The sequence below is a fragment of the Oryzias latipes genome, chromosome 23 (genome assembly GCF_053564925.1).
Source record: "Oryzias latipes strain Hd-rR chromosome 23, Olatipes_Hd-rR_3.1".
Lineage (NCBI taxonomy): Eukaryota > Metazoa > Chordata > Actinopteri > Beloniformes > Adrianichthyidae > Oryzias > Oryzias latipes.
Genome location: NC_136259.1, coordinates 22,798,330 through 22,823,849, shown reverse-complemented (window position 1 = coordinate 22,823,849; position 25,520 = coordinate 22,798,330). Strand labels below are relative to the sequence as shown.

Genomic DNA, 25,520 nt, shown 5'->3' with positions numbered 1-25,520 from the left:
GTGCCTCGTGACATCACAGATGGATCCCCTGGCTTGAAACTGATGCTGAAGGAGTGGAAGCGTCTTGAGTTGAGAGATGGTTTGCTGTATAGAAGGAGGCAGTGCGATACGGTGACCACTTATCAGCTTGTACTTCCAATGGCTTTGAGGTCTGATGTTCTCAGGTGCCTCCATGATGACATGGGACACATGGGTTTAGAACGGACCCAAGATCTAGTAAGAACTAGATTTTATTGGCCAAAAATGGCTGCAGATGTTGAAGCAAAGATAAAAAACTGTGGACGATGTGTCAGAAGGAAGTCCCCGCCTGAAAAGGCGGCACCTCTTGTCAATATCAGGACAACACGACCAATGGAATTGGTTTGTATGGATTTTTTATCATTGGAACCTGACAGTAAAAATACTAAGGACATTTTGGTAATAACAGACCACTTCACAAAATATGCAGTGGCCTTGCCTACGCGAAATCAAAAGGCAACCACAGTTGCAAAATGTCTTTGGGAACAGTTCCTTGTGCACTATGGGTTTCCTGAGCGGCTCCATAGCGATCAAGGTAGAGATTTTGAATCTCGGGTGATTAAGGAACTATGTTGTTTGACTGGTATCAGGAAAGTAAGGACAAGTCCATATCATCCCAGAGGTAATCCAGTGGAGCGATTTAATCGCACACTTCTTAGTATGTTGGGTACGTTGACAAATGAGCAGAAAACTCACTGGCGTGATTACGTCAAAACTCTCGCTCATGCGTACAATTGTACGAAAAATGAAGTCACTGGATTCAGTCCTTATGAGCTAATGTTTGGCAGGCAACCCAGACTACCTGTTGACCTTGCATTCAACTTGCCAGTCAAAGAGGCACAAGCACCGACACACTCTCAGTACGTCAGTAACTTGAAAGCTCGTCTGGAGGAGAGCTATCAAAATGCCTTTGCAAACGCAGAGAAAGTTGCAAAAAGAAACAAGCAGCATTTTGACAAACGTGTTAGGGAATCCACCCTTGCTGTGGGGGACAGAGTTCTAGTAAGAAACTTGCGCTTGAGGAGCAAACACAAACTGGCTGATAAGTGGGAGCCCACAGTCTATCATGTTTTGAAGCAAATGGGAGATTTGCCAGTGTACATGGTTCAGCCAGTGAATGGGGATGCTCCAGCTCGAACCCTTCATAGGGATCTTCTACTACCTTGTGGAAATTTATCTGAAATGGACGAAAATGAGGGTAACATACCAAAACCTCCCTGTCGACCCAGAACTAGACAAACTCAGTCTCAGAATCCTGCACAAGAATGTTCTGATTCTGATGAGGATTATGAAGTACTACATAGTGAGCCGCTGAGTAACACTGAGACCTTTACCAAAGTTTATGACATTAACCAAGGAGGGGTCCTTTCCAGTGCTCCAGAAGGTCAAATGCCCAGTGACCAGGTTACACCTGAAAACCCTTCACTTCTCCCTGAAAGTGATTCTCAGCAAATGTTGGAAGGGGAGACAGGAAATGACATTTGTGAAAATATCGGTAATGAGGAGGTTGATAATGCAGCTCAGTTCCCTGGCATGGATGAGACGCAGTCAATTCCAGGCAGTGATAACAACCATACCGAGTGTTTGACAGATGCAGTGAAGCATATGCTGAGTCAGGGACAGAATATAACACCCCCTGTTGATGAAGCTGTTGTCACACAGACCGAAAAAAGGGAGGAAACGGTGGAATTAAATGACGATGACACAGCACTAAGAAAGTCTGAGCGGTTAAAAAGACCACCACGTCGGTTTCATTATCCGCAGCTTGGAACGCCTCTGATTTCTTTTGCTCAGAGTTTATTGGAAGGTTTTAATCGCGCACTTGATTCTATACACGAGACTGATCACCATCTAGTGTATGAGATATAGTTATTGACACGATGTAACATGATGGGACTCATGTTATTTTTTGGGGGGGAGGGTGTAACCCACTTAGAAAAAGCATTTATTTTTTCCTACAGGTTTTTAAAGGGTTAATTTTCCTATTGGCAATTAAAGGGTTAATTTTTCCTTTGCGGTAGAGATGGTTTGGCCCTCCAGGCATACCATGCAGGGCTCTGTGGAGGGTGCCATCTTGTGTCTGCGTTTTTTTCTTGCAAGCACGAGGCAGAGAAGGAGCTGCGTGACCAGCAGAGAAAGATCGGCAGTGTTATGTTACGGTTACGTTGTGTGCCGAAAGAACATTTTCAGAGCGGCTACGTTGTGAACGCGTGTCGTGTTTAAGAATTCTTGGAAACTCCGGTGAGTAGGAAAGAGTTGTATGTGGAGTTGACGGTTATGTTTTAAATTAAATTTTGTTAAAAAGGGGAACAAAACAATTCGGAGTATGTAGAAAATGTTAAGTTGTGTATTAACTGTGTTATAAATGTTTACTTTATTTGATCTCTTTCTGGTATACATATGCGTGAATATGTACTTTTGAAAAGTTAATTGAAAAGGTGGTTGAAGTATTCATTGTTTAAAAAGAATTGTATTATACCATGGTTATAATAATTTTATTTGTTAAAACTTTATTCATACAGTTATTTTTTTCAGATTTGTGGAAAGGGAAATTCCTTTTACTAATAGTAAATACTTGTTAAAAGGATTACTGAATTTTCTGTTCGTAAATTGGTTTTGGTGAACTAATAAAAAAAGAAAACCATAAAAACAATTTCCAAATTACAGGGAAAAGATACTGAGTTTATTGAAAGATGAGATCTCACTTGAAATATAGATTATAATGTGTCTGATTTATTCTGTACTATGTGCAGAATTGTTTTGATGACCCTCAATTGTAGCTCGGACTACAATTCTTCGTTGGAAGTGGATGGCGAGCCAGGCGTAGAACGAGAGTATCCTGTTGAAGATTGACGTACAGTGTGGCCAGCTGTTACTGATTCCCATCAACAGGATTTAACCCAATCTGACAGGACAAGAGATAAGGAATATTCCTATACACATTCATTTATCCTACCCGGGTAGAGAACAAATTGAGTGCACAAACGAGACAAAGGACAATTTATTTTATACTATTTTTTATAAAGCTGATTTATTTTGTAAAAGAATTCAGTTTTAGGAACAAATTATTGTTTATGTTGTTTTTCTATTTTGTGTTGTGAAAGGTAATGTAATAAACCTGCCCTCTGTTATTTAAACACATTGTTTTTTCTTCTCTTCATAAATAGAACCTAGTAACTTTGTGTAGCTTTTGCTGGTTAAGTTTGACACAAGTGCTACACTTGGTTTAATGTTCAGTTTTTTTCACCATCTTTTTCAAATATGGCAGCAAAATCTTAGCTGGGGGGGCAACAGGTCAACTAAAACAACCATAGTGCATGTTTGTTTCTGTTTACTTTAGATTTCTCTTTACTATACAAGCCTTTTTACACGTTAAAATATATTTTCTACAAGTTTTTGTGAAAGTTTAATTTTTTCCTCCCCCGTAGATCTGCGGGGGGTGGGGGTGGGGGGGTTCTCTGGTGTCAACATGACCATGAAATTGGTGTAAACAATTGCAGGATGTGACCACAATGTTGTGACTTGTTTACAGCAGAACCGCCGTGTTTGCAGATTTTGAGCCTCATGCTTCTGTTCGGTCATTCGTTCACCACAAAGGGAATGATTGTGACCCATCACTTTATCAGTTTTTTTTTCCAGTTTTCACCTCTAAAATTTCACAAACGTACAATTTATCGAATCATTTGTGAATTTTGATCCACTTTCTGGGTCCAAACTGTTTCTTGGGGGAATGAAGAACGTGTTCAGCATCTCTTAGGCAAAAATATCTGCAGGATAATAAAAGGTAACGTGGGGAAACTTTGTAAAGTCCAATCCTTCGAGGCAGAAAATGGATTAGAAGTGAGGGTCACAAAAAATAAATACAGAAAATGAAACTGCAAATGGATTAAAATAGTAATACTAAATAAATTACTACTTAATTAAAATAAAGATTTCTTCATTTCTAGTCCATGACTGACTGATGTAAAACAGAACTAAATTATCTAACTTAGAAACGAATCACTTCATCAAATCCTCTTTGAATGGATTCATTTGATTTAACACTTTTGTACAGCAACATTGACTTTTGTGACCTTCTCTCTCAGTATGAATAGTTTTATGCTGTTTGATGCTTGCTTTGTTTATTCATTTATCAAAAATCTGAGTTTTTTGTCGTAAAAATGTATGTCTTTTACTAACTCAAGTTCTGTGCGATGCTGGTTTTTCAGCAACAAGGGCGAGAATCCGATGTCCAAAGAAGAGAAAAGCTTAAAATCAGGTTCGGTAGCTGTGAAATAAACAAAAAATTAATGTTTTTGCTCACAAAGAATGGAGGGAATTTTATTTATAAAAGAAGAAACTTATAAAAGAAGAAATCCAGGTAAACTGACCGTATGCACTGAAGTCCATCACAGGATTAGGGGTGAACGGTGGATTAAGTTTAATCTCTTTATCTTTGCAGAACAACTTTAGTCCGATAAGTTGGTTGGTGAGCCTATGACCGTGAAATGCTCTTTTCTGGTCTTGTGGGACTCAAGTCACTCCGTGCATTTCATGTTCAAAGTCACAGAAGTGTGAATTTCAATGTCAAGGAATTTATCCTCTCTGACCCCAGCCGATCACAGCAGACACCCCACATCACTGAGTCTGGTCTGCTGAAAGTTTCCTGTCAGAGGGACGTCCGTCTTCCACACTAGTCGTTTGATTTAATGCTCAGAAGTGAAATCACCTAAATTCCTCTGTTGTGGTCAATCCACAACATGATACTACCACCACTGTGCTTTACCATTTGAGATCTTGCTTTTGTGAAATGTATATTTATAAAACAAATCTTCAATCTTCATTCAAGTGTGCTCCAAAAATGGCTGTCCAGACAAGGTAAGGAGACTTATAGGAATGTTTTATGATGTTAAAAAAAAAAAGTAGTCATTGGGGTTTAGCCTTCCTGGGGACAATTTGATGATTGTATCTCAAATTAATTAAGGGAACACATTTTGTTCTAGTTTCCCATTACAATTTAAATTTGCAAGATGTTGCTTTAAATGCAAGCATGCAGAAGTGTAACAGAAATGCCATCCATCCATTTTCCAAACCTGTTGAATCCCTTTTGGGGTCACAGGCTGCTGGAGCCTACCCTCGCTACAGTTTTGTGAGGGCAGGGTACACCCTGGACAGATTGCTAGTCTGTAGAACGCAGAAACACCTCAAAGATGAGACACAGCAACTGATTAAAATGTGGTGGGATGAATGCAGACTCATTTAAACAACTTTTAATGTATATGTCATAAAGACTTATTACCATCATGCCTGACGTCTCAGCACTACAGTTGCTAGCCTCCTCTGAGTTAAAGCACACACCGCCTTGCAGCAGGCCACCGCTGTACCAAAGTAAAGGGTTGTTCCCGACGTCCCAAACTGATAATTAACAGAGTTTTAATAAGTGAACCGGGTTGTAAAGAGCAGCACGTCCATCCTTTTCTTCTTGTTTTGACTCGCCCTTGTAGTTCTTGGCCAATGACTGAAAAGATCTTTAGTCACTTGGTTTTCTTTACAAGCTTTGGTCCAGAACAGGATGGTCCGCTTTATGGCAGTCTGAATACAGACCAAACTAAGGACTCGACCCGGGACAAATTAATTGGACTCGATGCGGAACAAAAGATTGTTCCAGTCTGAATTCCCCCCCTGAACTCTGGTGTGGAACAAACAAGAAAACCCTGGTCTGCGTAACCCTTGTGCTATCCTAGGCAGTTTAACATTGGGAGTTGGGTCATCTAGACCCACTAGACAGTGCTCTGCACCTTTTTTCTTCAATGATTTGTGATCTTCACTGGTGTCCATGGATTACATGAAATCTTTCCACCTTTATCCACCTTTGTCACGGTAGGGAGAACACGACAATGTAAGGGGGGGGTCACCTAAGATAGCAGAAGGGTTAAGAACGCGGGTCTGGGTTTGCCTTTCACAAACCAACAAGCAAATTTGACCCAAAGACAGTAAACGGAGCAAAAGTCGTTAAGGAACTAATAAATGGGACCCAATTCAATAAAAATGGTGTTTTTAAACATGTTCTTGTGGCATTTTCTGATAATAGAGAACACATATAAAGAAAATTAAGATAAAAATCACATTTCTGAGTTTTTCTTTATTCAAATTGTTGTGAATCAGAAGGAGATGAAAAAATGCTATTGGAAAAAGATCGTATTTGTGACGTAAATTTCTATGAAGTACTGAGGCTTTGCAGAAATTATGTTCCAGAGAATGACACAGGTGTTTGGATTAAGGCTAAAAAAACAACAACAAAAAAACATAATTCTAATTAAAAGACCACTGGGAATGCCTTGGAAATAGATCAAATGATGATTCCCATGGGAATTTAAAGTTTAGAGGAAAATGCATTTTGCATGTTAAGGAAACAACTTTGTCTGGGTAACAACCCCCAACTGCTCCACAGGCAAAATGACATCCCAGATTGATTATGACCACAGCAAAAACACGCATAAACGATGACACAAATGAAAATAACAAATAAATAAGAAGTTATCCAGGCTCAAAAGTTTTCTCCTGATTCTTTTCAAATCAAGTTACATGTTATAATACAGAATAGGATCCATTTTACAGTTTTAAAGCTCAGTCGGTACATGGCAAATGTACCACTCTTATCATATGCAAATCTGCATCTTTTATAAAGAATGGAGGTTTGGATTCTGTGTGAAATATTTCACTAATAAAAATGATTGTTTAAAGAGTTATACGGTTCAAATTGTGCAGATTCAGATCTTGGCACATCTGCAGAAATAACTTCTACCTGCTCTGGCTCTGCAGAAGCTCAAAGCTTTCCAACACTTTACGTGAGCAGCCTCAAGCAACAGAAGCCAGATGTGCCATAATAATTCTGTTTCACAACAACTGTCCCATGACACACCACTGCAGAAGGGGGTGTGGAATCACGTGGCCCGTGCCCTTAAACCCCAGCAGCACGCTCACAAAGTGCAGCAAAGCCTCCAGCTCAGCATCAGCATGGACGCAGCAAAAGGGACGGTGAACGGGAACCACGACCCAGAGGCGGGGACCGCCGAGCCGGGGACCAGGGTAAAATGCACTTTGGGACAAAAGCGACACGCATACTCTGTTTTTTTATTTTTGTGATGATGAAGCAAGAGGGACCTGCACATCTAGGACTTTTAGCAGCTGTAACTTTTTCAGCTGCTTTTGTCCAGAATGTTCTGGTGAATAGAGACCGGAAAGAGCTGATGTGGAAGAAAAACAATGAGCTGAAACACACCTGGAAAATACAATACACCAAGCTATCTGGCTTCAGAGTAAAATAACTGATAACTTCTAAAGCACATGTGAATCTGAGTCAGTTTTCAAGAACACTAAGTGGTCGTTTTTTTGTTTTAATTCCCTGAAATAAGATTTTTTTTCCACTAAATTTTGAGGAAATATGAATAAAACTTTAAATTCTCAGTTTGTTTTTAGACTAATATGTAATTTTCTGACAAATATACTAATTTATAGCTATAAAAGGTAAAATATAACCCCTTTCAAAATCAGTTTTTGAATTTAAAGGTTTTCTTTTTCGCAAAGTTCCATTTGAAAACTCTGATCTCATCTGAACTGTGGAGCGTCATGGTTGTGAAATCAATTTTCAGGCTAATCTAACTGTTGCTCTAATTAAAGACAGACAGAAGAAGAAGTGAAAGTTGGTAAAACAATGTCCTGAAACACCAGAGAATATCGGGTTTTTTGTTGGTTTGTGAAGTTCAGTGAAAAAATTAGGGCTTTCTCTGACCTTTGTGACCATTACTGCACTTTGAGCTTTCATCTTTTTTCCCTGCAGAGGCGACGGGGCTCCATGTACCTGGAAGAGGAGACTAACAAGTCTGGAGTGATTTCCTGCATTTTCTCCTTAAAGGAGGAGGTCGGAGCTTTGGCCAAGGCTCTTCGGCTTTTTGAGGTAGATTTCACCTTCAGAGAGAAACTTTCCTAAAACGAACTACAGGAAAATTGTAAGAAACGTACGCTGTAATCCAAAGCAAAAGAGCTTTTCGTAAACTCTGAGGTCTCTTATGTCACTGATGTCTTCCTAACAATTCACCTAAACAAAACCCAATCCCCCTTTTTCTCCATTTTTATTGAAACATGTACATTTCTTTGATTCAGTGTTTAAAGAGAAAGAGTTGCACAAGTTTCCAGCCATTTTAGAGTCTTTTCTGACTCTGTAGGAAAACAAACTGACCGTATCTCACATGTTTGCATATCAGTTGTGTGCAAATATGACGAGCAGCTCTTTGGTCCACTGGCTGACGTAAACCGCGGTCCGACACAAAAACACCACAAGTTCCTTTTCACGTTCCAGTTGAATTCATTACAGATCAATAGTTGTTTGGAAAGCTTGGATGTTTTTTCAAAATAAGCATTTGTGTACATGGAAGCATTTAAATAATCAAAAATGCCCTAAAACCTTATCGTCAGATCAGAGAATTCACTTTAAATTCAAAAAGCATTTTCTACTATGAAACATTTTCTTCTTTTTCTTTTCATTGTCATTCTTTAAAAAGCACGCATGTTAGATGTTTCTTATTTGAGAAGTCCTAATAAGTAATGAATTCTAATGCTAGCATGCTAAAAAAAAAAAAAAAAAAATTGCGTTTATCCACTTTGAAATAGAAGTCTCGCCATGCTAATGCTAATACTAGCTGCAGTCAAATTTCTCTGGAAATTTACGAAAATTGTTACCGATTTTACGAAATGATAACCTAATCAATATCAACGTTTTACTGTGGCTGTGTCCGAATTCCTCCCCTACTCACTATACAGAGCGTTCGCCATTTTGTAGTGTTGTTCGAATCTACAATTCCAAAATCGTCTCTGCGAAAAACCAGTGTGCATCGATGCTCACTAAATATAGACCACAATGCATTGCGTTTGTTTTGCCAAAAAAATTGTATTGAAGTATATTTTTTAAATAAACTATCAACGTTTTTATCTTCAGAACTCGGTGGATTCATAAATAATCATCGGAAAACGCTCATATCAATTAGATTTTCCCTTCATATAACTGATGAAAAAAACTAGTCGTGAGCATGGTGTCCGAATTGCTTTTAAAATCCAGGACACTACATAGTCCTGCACAATTTTTAGTAGTTAGGGGTTCGGTTGGGAAGTCAGACACAGTTTAGGAATCCACTGTGTTCTGATTAAGAAATTGTGATTGTTTATTGAAAAATACTTGTTTTTTGGTGAACATTGTTTAAACGCAATGCATTGTGGTCTATATTCCCCAACCAGCATCAATGCACACTTTTTTTTTTTACAGATACTTCTTGGAAATGTTTAGGGCACTGGATTTTGGAATTGTAGATTCGGACAGCACGCAAATGTGGCAAACGCACTACATAGTGCACTACATAGTGCACTGCGTAGTCCACTACATAGTGCACTATGTAGCGCGTAGTGAAGGAACTTAGTAAATTGGAATTAACTGTCTTTAAAATGTTTTGAGCTTGTGATTTTAAAAAAAACTTCTCTTCCTTTACTTAGCTGCTTCTAGGCAATAAGTTATGTTGGCAAACAAATACATTCTCTAAGGCTAAATGTGTTTTATTGTAACTCTTTGAGACTTAGATGTTTCACTTAAACTATTTTAATTTTAAAGTGATTCCACTTTAGGGTGTATTCAGACTGGACTCTCTTGGTTTGATTAAAGTGAACCAGAGAAAATCCGTAACAAAATTTCAGCCTGAATACACCCAAGCGGGACCCTGGCTCGGGACCAGGAATGGCTCTCGGACCCATCTCTCAAGGTGGTCTTGGTTCGTTTTCCAATGGCACTGATCTTTGGTTCGCTCTGAGAGTCCTCAGTCTGATTACGCTCCGTGCTTGGAGTGGAACAACCGGACCAAAACAGCCACCATAGCCAGGAATTATGGGATGTAAATAGAGTAGGAAGATAGCAACCGTGACGAGGAGACACAGCAACTCATTGAAATGTGGTGGGAGGAGTGCTGGCTCATGAAAACAAGTTTTAACGTGATACACATTGATTTCTTACTGTTTTCCCGACGTCATGAACACTTATCGGCGTCTCCTTAGCAACCGCCTTGCCTCCGCTGCACCAAAGTAAAAAGTGCTGCACCTGATGTTGACACAGATGTTCAAAATTGGTCAGTGAAAGTTTGAACGAGCTACCCCAACAAGGACTGCAAAGCTCAGGAACATCCATTCTTCTTTCTCTCGTTGCTTTGCCCCGCCCTCGTTAATCCTGGCCAATGACTGAACAGATCTTTAGTCACGTGCTTTTGCTTACAAGCTTTGGCTCTTAACAGAATAACAGACCAAACACAAGGTTAAGGACTCGGTTTGGACCAACAGACTTCTCCAGTCTGAATACACTTGAAAGTTTGGAAAACACAATTTAACTTTAATTGAAATAAAATGACTGATTCATGAACTGTTGCTAAGCAAATTTTTAATTGCCTAATAGCTGTTATTTGCCTTTGAAATTGTGAATTTACTTAGTTGTTAGATGTGCCGACACTAAAATCAGAAAATGGAAAGGATTGGTTGTCATTGGTCAAATATCTTGCTGCTCTATGAATGGGCAGTTTTTTGGGTCAGTAATTAATCTCTGTGCAAGTGACAAACTTTCCAAAGTAAACAGCTATTGTCAGAAATTTGGCAACAAATTAAAAACATATTTTACTGTGGAAAACTTTCCAGCAGAAAATGCTTCATCATGGTGATCAATTCAAAAGTGGTGCCTAACGCCTCCCCATTAAAAGCAGCTGTAAACATCAGGAGTCTGTGGACCTATGAGCTCCCTCCATGCCGATCCTCCCCTGCTCCACCCCCCTCCACCCACAGCGTCCAAGCTAGTCTGCAAAACCTGCTGAATGTTCCCCCGAGCTAAAAAAGCATCGCCCCCTCCTTATCGTTATTGACTCCCCGCTAAGTACATAAATGCATAAAATCCAACAACAAAAGCGCAGCTTTGGCAGCTCTCTGGAGCCATGTGACATCAATCATTAGTCTTTGGATTTCTCTTCCAAAATCTGTCTCAATGTTTATCCGTGCCCACACATGACACGGCATTGTGTGTTTATGTGACAAGTCATGCTGCCAGCAAACCTTGACCTTGCACCTTGGCCAGCAGAGGAGGGGTACAGAAATCTGACGGCGTGGCCCCCGCACCCTGTGGACGGGCTTTACCGAGCCAAGTCTAGAACTAATAAAGGCTTGGACCATGTCTGCAAAAGGCAGTTTCTGTAATTTCTGAATACATTGCTCTGAGAGTTTAGTCTTCATGCCTGTGCGGACACATCTTCATTTCTGTTTGAAGCCCCTGCAGAGGGAAGCAATAACACATGGCTCACACCAAGCGCTCGACAATCGAATCCAGATGGAAGGAGGCCCCCCGAGCTCTTAACGCTCACACAGCAGTGAAAAAAACAAAACATTTTGACCATGCAGGAGACAAAAAATGTGTTTGTAAAGTTTGCATTTCTACTAAATCCAAACTTCCTAAAGAGGGAATTTGTTTTTTTCTTTAAAATACTGTAACATGTTTTATAAACTTTAAATAGTTCAGAGGGCAAAAACTCAGTTTAGCCTTAGGAAGTTTAATATTCAAGGCAGCAATCGCTCTAGTAAGCAAAAAAAAGAAAATTATTGGATAATTTTTTGTGTTAAAGCGTTGAAGGGATGATTTTCATTCCTGGTGCTCTTCTGAATTCTCTGTTTCGGTTTAAAAAAACAAACAACCTGTTCTTTTTGATGCCACATTGACACTGCAGCTTTTATTGTTTCACTGATATTGGGCAAGTTTTCTATTCACAAAAGTAAATTTTTAAAAACCAAACTACTTTTCAATGTATTTCATAAGTAGATGCGTTTATAATTAATTCATTAAAATTAAGGAAAAACAAAAAAAGGAAGAAAACTTTCACCTTTGTTAAGGACAGTAAGGTATATGAAAACCCTTCATATTTATGCGTGTCTTATTTTATTATTTGTCTTTATGTTGTCATCTTATTTTGTTCAGTTTGTTTTATTCCAACTGTTGCTCTTCTGTTAAGTGTTCAAAAAACACAGCGAACACTGCCCTCTTGTGGTCAAGAAAGGTAGTTTGGAGATTTAAAATCTAAAGATTCCTCTTTTGTTAAAGAAAATGTTGTTTTTAGTTTTTCTAACATGTTTTGTGATATTTATACTAATGATGGAGGACAAATATAAATAAAATTTGGCTTTTCCTGTCCTCCTTGTCTGAGCTGGCATTTGTTGCACCGGTTATGTTAGTTTGGGGGTGATGGGAAGTGGTGGCGGGGTTGCTTCACATCTATGGTCTCGACCACAACTCAAAGGTGTATTTCTAATGAACTACTGCCGCTGTGTAGGACTGTTTTTTTTGGTGAAAGTTCTGTGGTCTGACAGGATAATGGCATCAACCTGACCCACATTGAGTCCCGTCCGTCCCGGATGAACGGAGAGGAGTACGAGTTCTTCATCAGCGTGGAGTCCAGCTGCTCTCAGGCTCTTGATGACGTCATTGACGGCCTGCGGAAGGAGATCAGCGGCCATGTGCATGGACTGTCGCGCAACAAGCAGAAGGACACAGGTTAGTGAGAGGCTAAACAAGACTCCACAACTGTGTTTGAATCATCCAACGCTTGCATTAATTTAAAACGGCTCTGACTTTGCGTCAACCCTTAACCCTTGTGCTATCCTAGGCACTTTAACATTGGGAGTAGGGTCATCTAGACCCACTAGACAGTGCTCTAAACCTTTTTTCTTCAATGATTTGTGATCTTCACTGGTGTCCATGGATTACATGAAATCTTTCCACCTTAATCATGGTAGGAATAACACATTAATGTAAGGGTGGGTTCTTCTAAGATAGCACAAGGATTATAATACAGTGCTTTCCAAACAGAGCCTGGAAAGATGGTCAGTTGTGCCGTGGGAAATCTCTCATTTTCACTGTCATCACCAGAATATCAGCTCTATTTTCATCAAAATAGGCTCAGGTTTCACTCTGAGTAGTTTTGTGGAGCTCTTCAAAATAAATGCACCGGATTTCTTTCTCAACGTCTTCTGTGTCTTTCATAACGAGGGCGAGAAAAACCAATTTACTAACTCTAATTACTGAGATTTTGTCTGGTTATTTGACCAATTTAACACAATTTTAAAAGTCTCAGGACTGACAAACACATGTCAACTATTTATACATTAAAATTATGAAAATTCTGGGAAAATTCAAACCTTAACTAGATTATAATACAAACCTGTGATTTAATCCTCTGATGAGAAAATATTATTTTTAATATCATTAACTTTAACAGATTTACAAAGAAAAAAAACTCTCAAATTTGCACAAAACATCTTGAAATGAAGAACATTTTTTGACCAATTCAGCAATGAATTTATATAAAATGCTGGAAAAAGATCACACTCTCGACATAAATTATTTTTTGTGCCTCTCAATAACAAACGGATAAATATTTCAAGCACCTAGTTTGTGTTAACATGCTTTAATGCATTTTTAAAGGGGATTATCATGTTCTAAAACATTTTTTAATAATTAATTTATTAAGCCTAATGACTGAGAATTTTTCAGGTTATTTTAACATAAAGCCATGTTATTTCAAAAAATATATAACACATGTAAACTACACATGCCATGGAAATAATGTCAAAATTGCCTAAATTTACAACACAACCATAAATAAATGATATTAAAAACCTTTGATTTATCATCTGATGATAAAATATTTGGAATAAATGTTCAGTTATGCTAAATGAGTCTGATCTTAGCTCATAACTAGAGTGATTTTTTTCAAACAAAGACTGCTCGGGAGGCAGACTTGTTCATCAACAGCCAGCGGAGCTTCTGTCACCCACATTCCTACATCGGTGGTTTTCCGGAAAGACATCATTTGAGCTTCTGAGGGCCGACGGGTCTGAGGGGGAACTGAGGACGTCTGTGTTTCTGTCCCGAACGGGGAACATGCAAAGGTCATGCAAAGGTCACAGGCGCTGAGACTGACAGGCCCACCAAGAGTCCCCCCCATCAGCTTGAGTGGAGACACAGCCAGGGTCAGGAGCATGGAGGGGGGATTTTCAGAATATTTGGAGGCAGTCAGTTTATGGAGAATCTGGGGCCTCAGGCTGCACTAATGGGGATTAATGACAAGACTTTTCTGGGAATCCACATCCACTGAGAACATCACAGGACTCCAAACTAAATCCTGTAGGCGACACGGGAAAACCAGGATCTGATCCTGCTCTCTGAAAACAAGTCAAATACAACCATTTCTATTATATATATATATATTTTTATCATTATTGTTTGGTCAGGATTTCAAACTTCACTCTGAAAAACAAATTTCTTCTGGGCTTTAAGTAAATTTCACCATTCTTTTTTTGTATTTTTTTGTTTTGTCCAAGTTGGGTAGCAGCAACAAACAGCGTCCAATAAACAGAAAAACAAATAACTAGGAAAAAAAAAAAAAAATTATAATAAAATAGAAAAGAGAGTTTATATCTGTGCAGACTTTTACATATAAATTAAGGATGAATAGTTTTAACAAAGTATTTACATTACTCATTAACTTCTTCCTTTATTTGACTTCAAAGTCCTTTTTCTATCCCTTAGTCTCTATAGTTTCCTCTTAAGCGTCGTTCCTTTGAATGTTGTTGTTTTAGGACTTTTTATTGTGTTAACTGATGTTGATTTATGTCAAGCACCTTTCGTTCAATGCATGTTGATGAAAAAGGTGCTCGACAAATAAAGTTATTGATTAAATCCTAATTAAGTCCTAAAATATGCTTCATCTTTTGGGTTGATTTCAATAACTCATAAAGAAATAACATATTTATTTAGTCAAAAATTTTTTTTTTTTTACACTCCTAGACTGAATGAAGCCAAACAAAATCTTACAACCTTTTTGCTTTCTTCAAGTTGGATTCTTTTCTTTTAAGAGATAAGTTAAGCCCCCGCCGCCCCCTTCCATTCTGGAGAGTAAAATGACAAAAAATGTATAATTGGTGTTTTTTGTGTTGATGATGATGGAGGGCGTGCATTTAGGAAAATTAAGGTTAAAGTCGCATTTAAGAGTTTTTTTTAATCCAAAATAGTTGTGAATCTGGAAAAGACGAAAAGAAATGCAGCTAGAAAAAGATTTGTGATGTGGAAAATACGCTGGGAGGGGCACGACCTCCCCAGCTCCGCTCCATTCTGATGCATCCACTAAAACATAGATCCACGTCCGTCTTCGTTTTCCTCGCTATCTAACCTGTGCGGTTAGATAGCTCTGATATTGCTCGCCATTTTTGTTGCACTGCTAGAGTTAGGTTGGGGGTGTGAGGGGCTCTAAGCTGGTGGGGGAGAGTGTAAACAGAGAGCTCTCAGCAACGGGCAGAGGAAGCACCAACAACTCCTAGAAAAACCACACAGGCTTATGGATTTGGGCTAAAAACGACATACTGTAATCATAATTAAAAGAAGACTGGGAACGCTGTCACAACAGATCAAAATGGGGATCACAGTGGGTTTTTTAACAGTGCTTTCTGTGGTTCTTGTTTCTTAGAGTGTTGCAAACTTGGTTGCAAAGCAAACGCGTCAATTTTCCACGTTCCTTTCTTCCAGTTCCATGGTTCCCCAACGATATCCAAGACTTGGATCGCTTTGCCAACCAGATCCTCAGCTACGGCTCGGAGCTGGATGCTGATCACCCCGTAAGTTGTGTGACTCACCGTCTGTCCGCCGCTTCCTGCTCGCGCATGTGGGCCCCCACACCTCTCATGAAAGCCACGAGGAGGTCCAGCCCTCTCCACTCTGTTCTCATGGAAATGATATAGACACACAAATTGATGTCATTGCTTTAATTGGGCCCCTGTAATTATAGATAATTGCTCCCTTTTGCCACTGCAATTAAAGCCTCATGAATTCACCATGAACTAAAGAACTCTCCACAAAAGGCTGCATTTGAATATGGATTCAGACGCTCCTTTCTGTCAAAGGCCACGGCGTCCGCGGAGGATTTCCACGCTTTGATTCAGCGATCAGGTCTGTTTGTGTTTCCAGGGTTTCACAGATCAGGTGTACAGAGCCCGCAGGAAGGAGTTCGCCGACATCGCCTACAACTACAGACAGTAAATACTTTTTCTTATCTGCCAATTGCCTCCTATTGTCACAAAAACAACTGTCAAAGGGATCTGGACCAGGTTTCCTTGCTTTTCGGACGCACATCGACTGTGTCTGAACCTGGACTTGTTTAAAAAAAAGAAAAAAAATGACAGCTTCCCTTCATAAAGACAGTAAAAGATCCTTTCAATAAGGTTTTTTTTAATATAATTCAGGAATTAAAGCTTGATGGTCCCCATTTCACATCAATTTGACCAAAAATGTTCTATTAAATCTGAGCTAAATTTCAAAACAGTATTCATATAGGACAGCAGCTAGAACCATTTAAAAGAAAAAAAGTCTGTATTTAAACATATTGTTTTGCATAAAAAATAAAAAGAAACGACATGTCAGTTGGTAGGATTTCATAAAAGCACGGCAGAGGAGGCATCATGATTTGGGCTTTAAACTTTTCAGCCTCCAGAATGTTCTAGAGCTAAAAGTGATGACAGCCAAAAGAGAATTATGATAACACAAAGAAAAGTGCAAACACCAGGACTAACCAAGGATTTAGAGGAACCAGAAAGATCCAAACTTCTTCTTTCATTAGCTACTAATAAAAAACTACAGCTAGCATAAGGAGCTTGATGAGCTAAAATGAGGGAGAAAAAAAAACTGTTTCACCTGAAAAAACTGGAACCATTCCCACTCTTCTCTGCGTTTACTACCTTTCTTTCCAGTGGCCAACCCATTCCCAGGGTGGAGTACACCGAGGCGGAAAAAGAGACGTGGGGGATCGTCTTCAAGGAGTTGAAGACTCTGTACCCGACTCACGCCTGCCGTGAGCACAACCGGGTCTTCCCGCTGCTGGAAAGATACTGCGGCTACAGGCAGGACAACATTCCCCAGCTGGAGGACGTGTCTCGCTTCCTACAGTGTAAGTTGCCTCGTATGATTAACATGTTTTGTCGTATGTCGTATGATTTAACATGTTTTTATTGTAAAAATAACAAGGATATCTACTTATTTTAAATACTACATATGGACGTAAAAAAAAACACCATTCTGTTTTTTTCTCAATTACAGTAAAATTATGTTGGTATTTTACAAAAATGTACTGTAAATTTTACGGACTTTTTTTTACAGTGCACCCACTGCTTCAGTCCACGCTTGGTTTAGTTCCTGTGAGAGAAAGAAAACCCGAGAAGACAAATGTTGTACGGAGATAAAACATTTTTTTTTGAAGGAATTCTTGGAAGGGTTTACCTGACACGTATGTGATTTGTGTGACTCCAACTTAAACTTTATTAGCAACCACTGAGAGACAAACGGGAGCTCCTGAGCGCCCTCTTCCTCATGTCTTTTCAGAGCCGCTGAAGATCTGCATGAGTTAGGAGGAAACGGATGGCATAGTTTTTCATACTGTTATTTTTAATCGATATTTTGGAAACAACCTTTTTTGTTTTTAACTGAGTTTAAAGGTTTTTTATTTACTGTAAAGCTACGTTCACAGCAGGCATGTGATGAGTTCGTGTTTGTCGGTGGTTGCTAATAAAGTTGAACAAATTCTCACTTTGCAGAAACTGGAAAATAATTTTTTTCACAAACATCATTCAGGAGGTTCTCAGGTTTTTTTCCTCATATGTGGTGCGTTCAAGAGCATTCTCGAAAGCTCTTTTAGCATACGGTGTTCACACTGGACTGTCGTGACCTGATCCTAGGGCATGTGCTCACAGTTGGAAGAGGCTTGGTCCGAAATGTGGAATCTTGCGGATTTTGCTCCACTTTTTTCTTTCACACCTCTATTTCCAACATTTGAAAGACTTGGTGTCCCAGAATTCCAGCCAGACAGTTGTTCACCATGATCAATTTCAAACGGTTGGCACTTGCGTGTTTTGAAAAAGAGGCACCATCGTTATGTCACTACTAAATCCAAGTACCTGATTGGTCAACATTCAACTCCAAAGCACATTCCACGGACGTGCGTTTTGTGCGTAGAGCCCGAAAACAGCAGTAAAAACTAGCAATGAGAGTTTTGATCGCGGAAACCTGAAACATGCATTTACATGGACTTTTCACTGAAAGAGGCCTCTTGAATCAGCGTTTCCGAAGGTGGTGTGAACGTAGCATACGACAAAGTAGTTAGTTACCAGATCCACTAGCGGGCAAGTAAGGATTCAACTTAATGTCATAAATTATGTATATTCTAATAATAAACTCTTGTAATATGATTGTAAGTTATTAGGTGAATTGAGTCCATATAAATTAAAATATTTCCCCATTTTTTAAGCAAATATGTGTGGTAGAAATATAAAATAAATGTTTAGCAAAGTACAGAATTCACTCTTTTTTAATTTTTCAGTTATTGTATTGCAGTTCTGTGATTTCAAACACTAAACCATGTTTACAGAAGGTTTTTTCTTACATTTATTAAAAGGAGAAAGTCCTGTGACTCACAGGCCTTGTGTAACACAAAACCTGATTGATGTTTTAGACCCGGCCTGTTCAAATACCTCACTTCCCTTCCCGTCTCTTCTTGCCCCCTCACGTCTGCCCCCCTTTCATCCCACCAACGCAGCCTGCACAGGTTTTCGGCTTCGCCCCGTCGCCGGTCTGCTCTCATCCCGTGACTTCCTGGCTGGGCTCGCCTTCCGCGTTTTCCATTCCACGCAGTACATTCGTCACGGCTCCAAGCCCACGTACACCCCCGAGCCGTGAGTGTCCGCCGTTTTCTGACGGGACAAAACCAACAGAAACGAAAACGTCTCTTCTGTCTGAAACAGGGACGTCTGCCACGAGCTGCTGGGACACGTTCCTCTGTTAGCCGACCCCAGTTTTGCCCAGTTTTCCCAGGTCAGTTCAGTGAACACAGAACAAAATCTACTTTTTACAGATCATCATTTCCCTAGAAGAAAAAACGATGCTTAACAGAAAAATGTTGATTTTTTTTCCTCACAGGAAATCGGTCTGGCCTCTCTTGGTGCCCCTGATGAGTTCATAGAGAAACTCGCTACTGTGAGTGTTCATCAAAACTGTCCTAAAATTCCCTTTATTAGCTATTTTTGTTAGTCTGACTTTTATTTTTTTGTCAGAGTACAGATTATAAAGTCACCGAGACTCAATGGAGTCAATTTTTGTCAAAAACTGACATTATTTAACTGAACACATTCTTACATTTATTAAACTAAATCAGTACTACAAAGCAAACTTTTCTTAACTAATCCCCTTCCTGACGGGATTAAGACTAATCCGGTTCAGAACATGGATCTGATGGGTTTGAGCTGTGAAGTGGGCGTGACCTCAGTTCAATTGATGAGAATTGTTCCATTTGTTTATCAATAAAATGGTGCAGAGGTAAAGGCAGTCAACCTCTGATTGGAAGATGGCAGGTTCAGTTCCCACTCTGCACACCCATGTGTCCGAGTGCCCTTGAGCAAGACACTGAACCCCCACATTGCTCCTGGTGGTTATAGGTTGGCGCCAGAGTTTTTGGCTGCAGAGACTGGGACGGTGAAGCACATATAGGATGCAACAGTCAACATTTAAACCATTTAGTAGAATGTATTTTTACATTTTTTGTTTGGTTTATATAATAATGGTACAGCACTTCAAGTCTGCACAGAGAATTACAGTTGGTAGTTTTAACCCTTTAAAGCACATTACATCAAAGAATTTACAGAAAATGCGATCTTTTTGAATTTTTTAAAACATTTTGATGAAATCCACAAAAATAGTTTTGCAATGTAATATTTCATGATGTATAAATAGTATCAAATAGGGGGATTTGGTAAGGTTTTGCTCACAGCAATGAGAATTTAAGATGCAAAAATATTAGCATCAGGAAAAAAGCACCGTCTCTAATTTGATCCACACATTTTTAAACGTGGTGCAAAGAAATATTGACTTTTTTTCCATCATTTTATAACTAATTATATGAATTATTTTATGATTTTTTTTCCCATGTAGATTTTTTTTTTGTTTCTTATGGTGGCCCGAAAACTTTGTTGTATACCTCACCATAAAATTTGTAAAAAACAAAAAACAAAACAAAAAATCAATTGCAACCAAAGTAATTTTTGAGATTTCATGGAAGCAGCCATTTTTGAAATGAGCAGGAAAAGCCCTTCGACTGTCCCTAGTGGAATGATGATGAACTACAGGGCAAAAAACATGGACCAAGTTCTATACAATGGGTTTTTTAAAGAAACTTTGGATCATGCTATTGAGATAGGGGTCACAGAAATGCGTGGACAACTATGCCACTTGCAGAAAATGCCTGTCACTTGCAAGTGAATCCTGGTGTGTCTAGAGGCAGTTCTAATGAGTGTTTAAGAACCTATGTGACTTTTTTTAAAATTATTTTTCACCTGCAAGCTTTACATTGTAGAGAACTTTTTTGCGCATTTTTATTTATTTATTTTTTTTTGCTTTCATTGGATCACGCTTCCACAATCCTTCCATGTGTGCAGGTTTACTGGTTCACTGTGGAGTACGGTCTCTGCAAGCAAGGCTCCGAGATCAAAGCGTACGGAGCCGGCCTGCTTTCATCCTTCGGAGAGCTGCAGGTAAGAGGAAACTGAGTCACCAGAACCAAACCATCACCGTGCGTTAGGTAGAACCCCCCTCTCCCCTCCCGCCCCTCCCAGCAGCCGCTCTGTTTCATACAGTGGCGGTTTTTGATATGGGCGATGTGGGCGGTCGCCCAGGGCGGCACTTCATAGGGGGCGGCATTTGCCGTGCCCGATGCTGTGCAACTATATTCAAAGAGGCTACTTAATTCTAGGAGGAAGCTTTGCGCTTTTAATTTGAAATTGCTTCAGCTGCCGACACTTAACACTTTTAAATTGAAACATCAGACTCTTAAGAATGTCTTCATCCTGTTTCCTCTTCACACTTATGGTGCAAAAAAAAAAAAAAAAAAAAAAAAAAAAATGAAATAACTCAGAGTGAAACAACATAAAACAGGCACATGAAAAGGAATTAGGCAGAACAAACACCCGTGCTCAACCCAATTTCAACAAAAGCAGGCAATGGGGATTATTTCCCATAATTCTTTGCTCCGACACAGCAGAACCGACGCACGCGTGACCACCGCCCTCTGCTGCAAGATGCTTGCGGCCACACCTCTTTGCGGTAGTCTTTGGAGCATAAGTCCAAAAACTCGAGAGGGGGGCGCAACTCGCCGGTGGCTGGCTGAATCACGCTAAGAGGTGATTGGGAGAATTTTCTATCTGACAATCAACTCTGGGCCGCAGCTGTGCCTTCCGTCATAGAGACGGAGCCGCGTGTGTCAGAGGGAAGGGGAGGGGGAGGGATTGTTACGGGGGGAGAAGGGAGGAAGCACCCAGGCGCAGAGAGCGAGAGGAGGCGGGGGCTTTAATAAACAAAACTAAGGACGCAAAACCAAAACCACTGCAGACGGGAGGCTAGAAACACTAAACACTCGAAACGGGGAGAGCAGACTAACATACTATGGACCAGCCCAGGAGAAAGGGAATGACAAGACTTAAATACATACAGACAACCGAGACACAGGTGAACACAATCAGGAAGGATGGGGAACCAAAGTAAAACTCACAACAAAAACGAAACAGGAAACCCTACAAAATAAAACAGGAAGTTAAACTCAAATCATGCCAGAACAAAAAGGAAACAAACCACAGGGGCAAAGAAACAGAAACCGTAACAGGGGTGCTGGGTGCAGACCATTTTTTATGGATTGAGTTTTTTTGGAGGATTTCTACTGTTGGTGTTGCACAAATTTAGGGAAATGCCAAATATTTTTGGAGTAATCCCACTGATGAATTCTATGATTTAGTCTTTTATGTTCTATAAGACATAAACATATTAAAAACAATACGTTTTTTTTTTAGATCTAATCCCTCTGATATGTTTCACAAAGACTCACTCAGGACGTCACACATTAAGAAATTATTGCTAAAAATGAAGCAGGAGTCCAGCTTAAAAAAATGCTCTAAAAAATGATAAAAGAGCAAAAAAAAACGGAAATATTTGAATTGTAATTTCTTATTAATATTTCCAGGCTTTCTTTGTTTTATTCTGCAGCATGTTCATATTTGTATAATTTTGACAGAATATATTTCTATGGAGAGCTAAGTATTACAAGTTATTTAGGGTTTAAGTTAACTTGTGTTCCTGTTTTTATTCATATTTATGTTCAAAAAGTTCAGTTTAAAAGGTTTAAAAGTTTAGCTTTAGTGTGTTCAGTAAATGTTTATCTTCTTCGGCCAAAAACCTTAAGCGTGTTTGACTGAGTTTGACCCCCCTGTAATACGAGTCTAGAAAATGCATGCATTTTTTTATGTAAAATTGCTAAAAAGAAGATAGGGAACACAACAGGATGTTGTCAAATTTTGTATGTGTGCGGTGCGGGGGGGGGGGGGGGGCGCCTGTGGGGTTACTCGCCCAGGGAGTAAGTTAGTGTAGAACCGCCACTGGTTTCATAAAACGTGTTGCACAACCGCCATGGCTGTTGGGGAGTGGGTTAGTGGTCCACTCCAGTTCAATGTGTCACTGGGGGAGCCCCCAGCGGGATGGATGGACGTAAAGTGGTTCACTGGGTAAGAAGGGACGTTTATCCAGGTCACAGGTTACATGAGCTGAGGATGTGCACTCGGCCGGGACGACCACCGAGCCCTGAGTTATGCCTCACTTCCTGCTTACAGAGGGAAGGTTCTGATCTAAAAATAAAGCTGTGATGTGTTTTTATGCAGTACTCCCTAACGGATGAGCCCAACATGTTGCCTTTTGACCCCGAGAAGACCAGCCTGCAGAAGTACCCCATAACCGAGTACCAGCCGGTTTACTTTGTGGCAGAAAGCTTTGAAGACGCCAAGGAGAAAGTGAGGTGGGTGTTCGGATCATTAACACTTTGCAGAACAGAAGTCCTCCATGACTCGACCGCCTGTTGAACAACAATCTGTTTTTCCATAGAAAATTTGCAGGCACCATACCGAGGCCCTTCTCGGTGCGCTACAACCCCTACACCCAGAGCATCGAGGTCCTGAACAACACCCAGCAGCTCCGGAACCTGGCCGACTGCATCAACTGTACGCAACTTCTGATTTCTGCACAAAAACAATCTTCTCCTCTGTGGCTGATTTAAAAGCTGGGGGCACCGAAAAATATCCCAAAGATACAGACATCCATAAAGACAAGAGAGTTAATTCACAGAAAAGAATCAATGAAGTTTTTCCTTTGAATTAAAGGTCGTGTCACACAGCCCCTGCGTGCATTTTGAGCGCATTGCACGGATGAAACACGGTCCTACATGCATATATGTGGAAAAAGTGAGAAAAGTTGTGGTCTTTATGTAAGATTTTGACAGGTGTATCACGATTGAACCCCTTTAAAACCACGAAAAACATGCAAAAAACAAGTAATTCAACATAGATCATGAACTATGCGTGATTATTGGGCTGTTTATATGCAATTCAACAGTGATCGTGCATCAAATATGTGATTTTAAGGTGATGTGAAGTAGTTATGGGTGAGGGTGGGAATTTGGACACAAGTCTTTATTTCTGTCTAAAACCTTGTTGTTGTTTATTTGGTTAAATCAAAAAAGTTGTTTTTTTTGTCCCATCAGGTGAAGTGGGGAAACTGTGTGAAGCTCTGCAGAAACTGGAGTGAAAGCTCGTCTGACCCGATGTCTTCTTACTAAAAACAACCTTTCTTTGTATTAAATACATATGCATGGCAGAAAATTACAATATTACTGTGACTGATATAGAGCAAACCTGCAGGTTAATTTAGGGAATTAGATGCTAGAGTAGAACTACGTATGTTACTATTAGTAGATGAATGAATTAATTTTACTGTTCTTTTTTTTAAGTTGATTTTTTAATAACAAAAAAGTATAATTAGACGTAATCATTTGTTTTATTTAGATTATGAACAGCTAAATGTAGTTCATTTCCTTAATGAATTTTTTTATTAGCTCTATTAGAAGATTTCTTTGAAATAAATCTTTTTGGAATTGTAATTTTTCCGTTCAAATAAAACTTTGATTCACTTTTGCTGTATCATGTCATTTTTAAGGTGAATAAAAAAAAAAAACTACACCCAAACTGAACAGTTTTAATATTTTCCACATAATTAACAATTTGTGGGATCAAATGAGTTTTATTCTATTCCATAAAAACACATCTTAACATAAAGCAGGCAAAATGTTTAACATCCCAGATCAATGCCATCTATCTGTAATGTTTCTGTCCACTGGTGAATTATTTTACTTTATGACAATTTTTCAATGAATGTTTCCTCTTGTTATTGAAATCCAGATTATATTTATGTCTTTTATTTACAAATTAGAGGAAAAAGAGTAAACATGTATGTTTGAAAGGCTTTAAAATACACAACTGAACAGGAACTGAATAAAACTGAACAAAAAACAGTCAAATATATTACCGTAGATTTAAATAGATTTATGTAATTAACTATGTGAGATAAAATAAAAACACTGACAATATTAAATTAATTTAAAAAACAAAGATGACACTGAAACCACAAAGATTGTTTTCAATTTTAAAGCATGTTAAGCTGCTCATAGCGTGAAAAGTGCTTTTTCAAAAATAAGGTTTGACCTTTGATGAAGTATAAAGCAATATAATAAGCACTAAAAAAATTTATAAACAAGAAATGATAAAAAATACTTCTAAACGTTGAATCAATTTTGGCTGAACAGGTTGTAAATGAGAAAACACTGCCTTTAAAGGCTTTTCCTTAACAAAAAGGTGCCTCAAAATGTTACATTTGCAAAGAAAGTGCATCGTTGCAAAGCAAATTTTATAAAACTATTAAAGGAAATCCAACAACTAAAAAAATATGCAATACCCCAGAGATCACTGAACAAAAAATCTGGGTGCAATGCTGAAAAATCTTAAACTAAACGGGTAAAAAGAATGCTGACAGCCACAGCCTAAAACACTAAAAGTGAACAATTTAAATAAAAATGTATGTGCTTTCAATATATTGTAATAATAATAATAAACCCTTTGACACCTTTTACCTTCATTTTAGTCAGTTATCTGGCATGTTGAAAATCCAAACACAAAACTCAATGAACTAAATTTAAAATAAATTGTTTGCATTTTTTTTCCAACCCAAAGGAGCTGCATGAGGCTGACGGGGCATCAGGTTGCAGACCTGCTGGTTTGGGTGAATTATGTAACAAACTGACTGTAGTAAAATACATTTTTATTTAAATTATGGTCCCCCAAAAAAACCCAACAATTTATAATGTTTCATTTAGTTTTAAACTAAACTTTACTTAAAAAAATGTAATTTTTTTTTTTTTTTTTTTTTCTATTGGAACCTAAATGCAAATTATTATTATTACTATTATTTTCATATTGCAAATTGAACTGCCAATTGATAA

The 25,520-nt window shown here is 38.9% G+C and overlaps 1 protein-coding gene and 1 long non-coding RNA gene across 2 annotated transcripts; both read left to right on the top strand.

Annotated features, from left to right (window-relative positions):
* The first annotated feature begins 2,120 nt into the window (after nucleotides 1-2,120).
* On the top strand, nucleotides 2,121-3,155 carry LOC144989457 (uncharacterized). The gene is made up of 2 exons (XR_013653657.1): nucleotides 2,121-2,259; nucleotides 2,772-3,155. It is a non-coding gene; the product is annotated as an uncharacterized LOC144989457 (long non-coding RNA).
* A 3,774-nt stretch (nucleotides 3,156-6,929) lies between these two features.
* Nucleotides 6,930-24,155, top strand: pah (phenylalanine hydroxylase). Its single transcript, XM_023952365.2, has 13 exons — nucleotides 6,930-7,086; nucleotides 7,838-7,954; nucleotides 12,430-12,613; nucleotides 15,644-15,732; nucleotides 16,082-16,149; nucleotides 16,861-17,057; nucleotides 18,699-18,834; nucleotides 18,904-18,973; nucleotides 19,079-19,135; nucleotides 20,590-20,685; nucleotides 22,855-22,988; nucleotides 23,075-23,190; nucleotides 23,730-24,155. Exons 1-13 carry the CDS (start codon nucleotides 7,015-7,017, stop codon nucleotides 23,771-23,773), a joined length of 1,380 nt encoding a protein of 459 aa, XP_023808133.1. The 5' UTR covers nucleotides 6,930-7,014; the 3' UTR covers nucleotides 23,774-24,155.
* Nucleotides 24,156-25,520: the final 1,365 nt, after the last annotated feature.

Excerpts from the sequence above, each read along its gene's own strand:
- pah (XM_023952365.2), top strand. The coding sequence starts at position 7,015 with ATGGACGCAGCAAAAGGGACGGTGAACGGGAACCACGACCCAGAGGCG. Across the intron at positions 12,614-15,643 it reads CAACAAGCAGAAGGACACAG|TTCCATGGTTCCCCAACGAT; the intron begins GTTAGTGAGAGG and ends CCTTTCTTCCAG. Across the intron at positions 22,989-23,074 it reads GACGCCAAGGAGAAAGTGAG|AAAATTTGCAGGCACCATAC; the intron begins GTGGGTGTTCGG and ends GTTTTTCCATAG.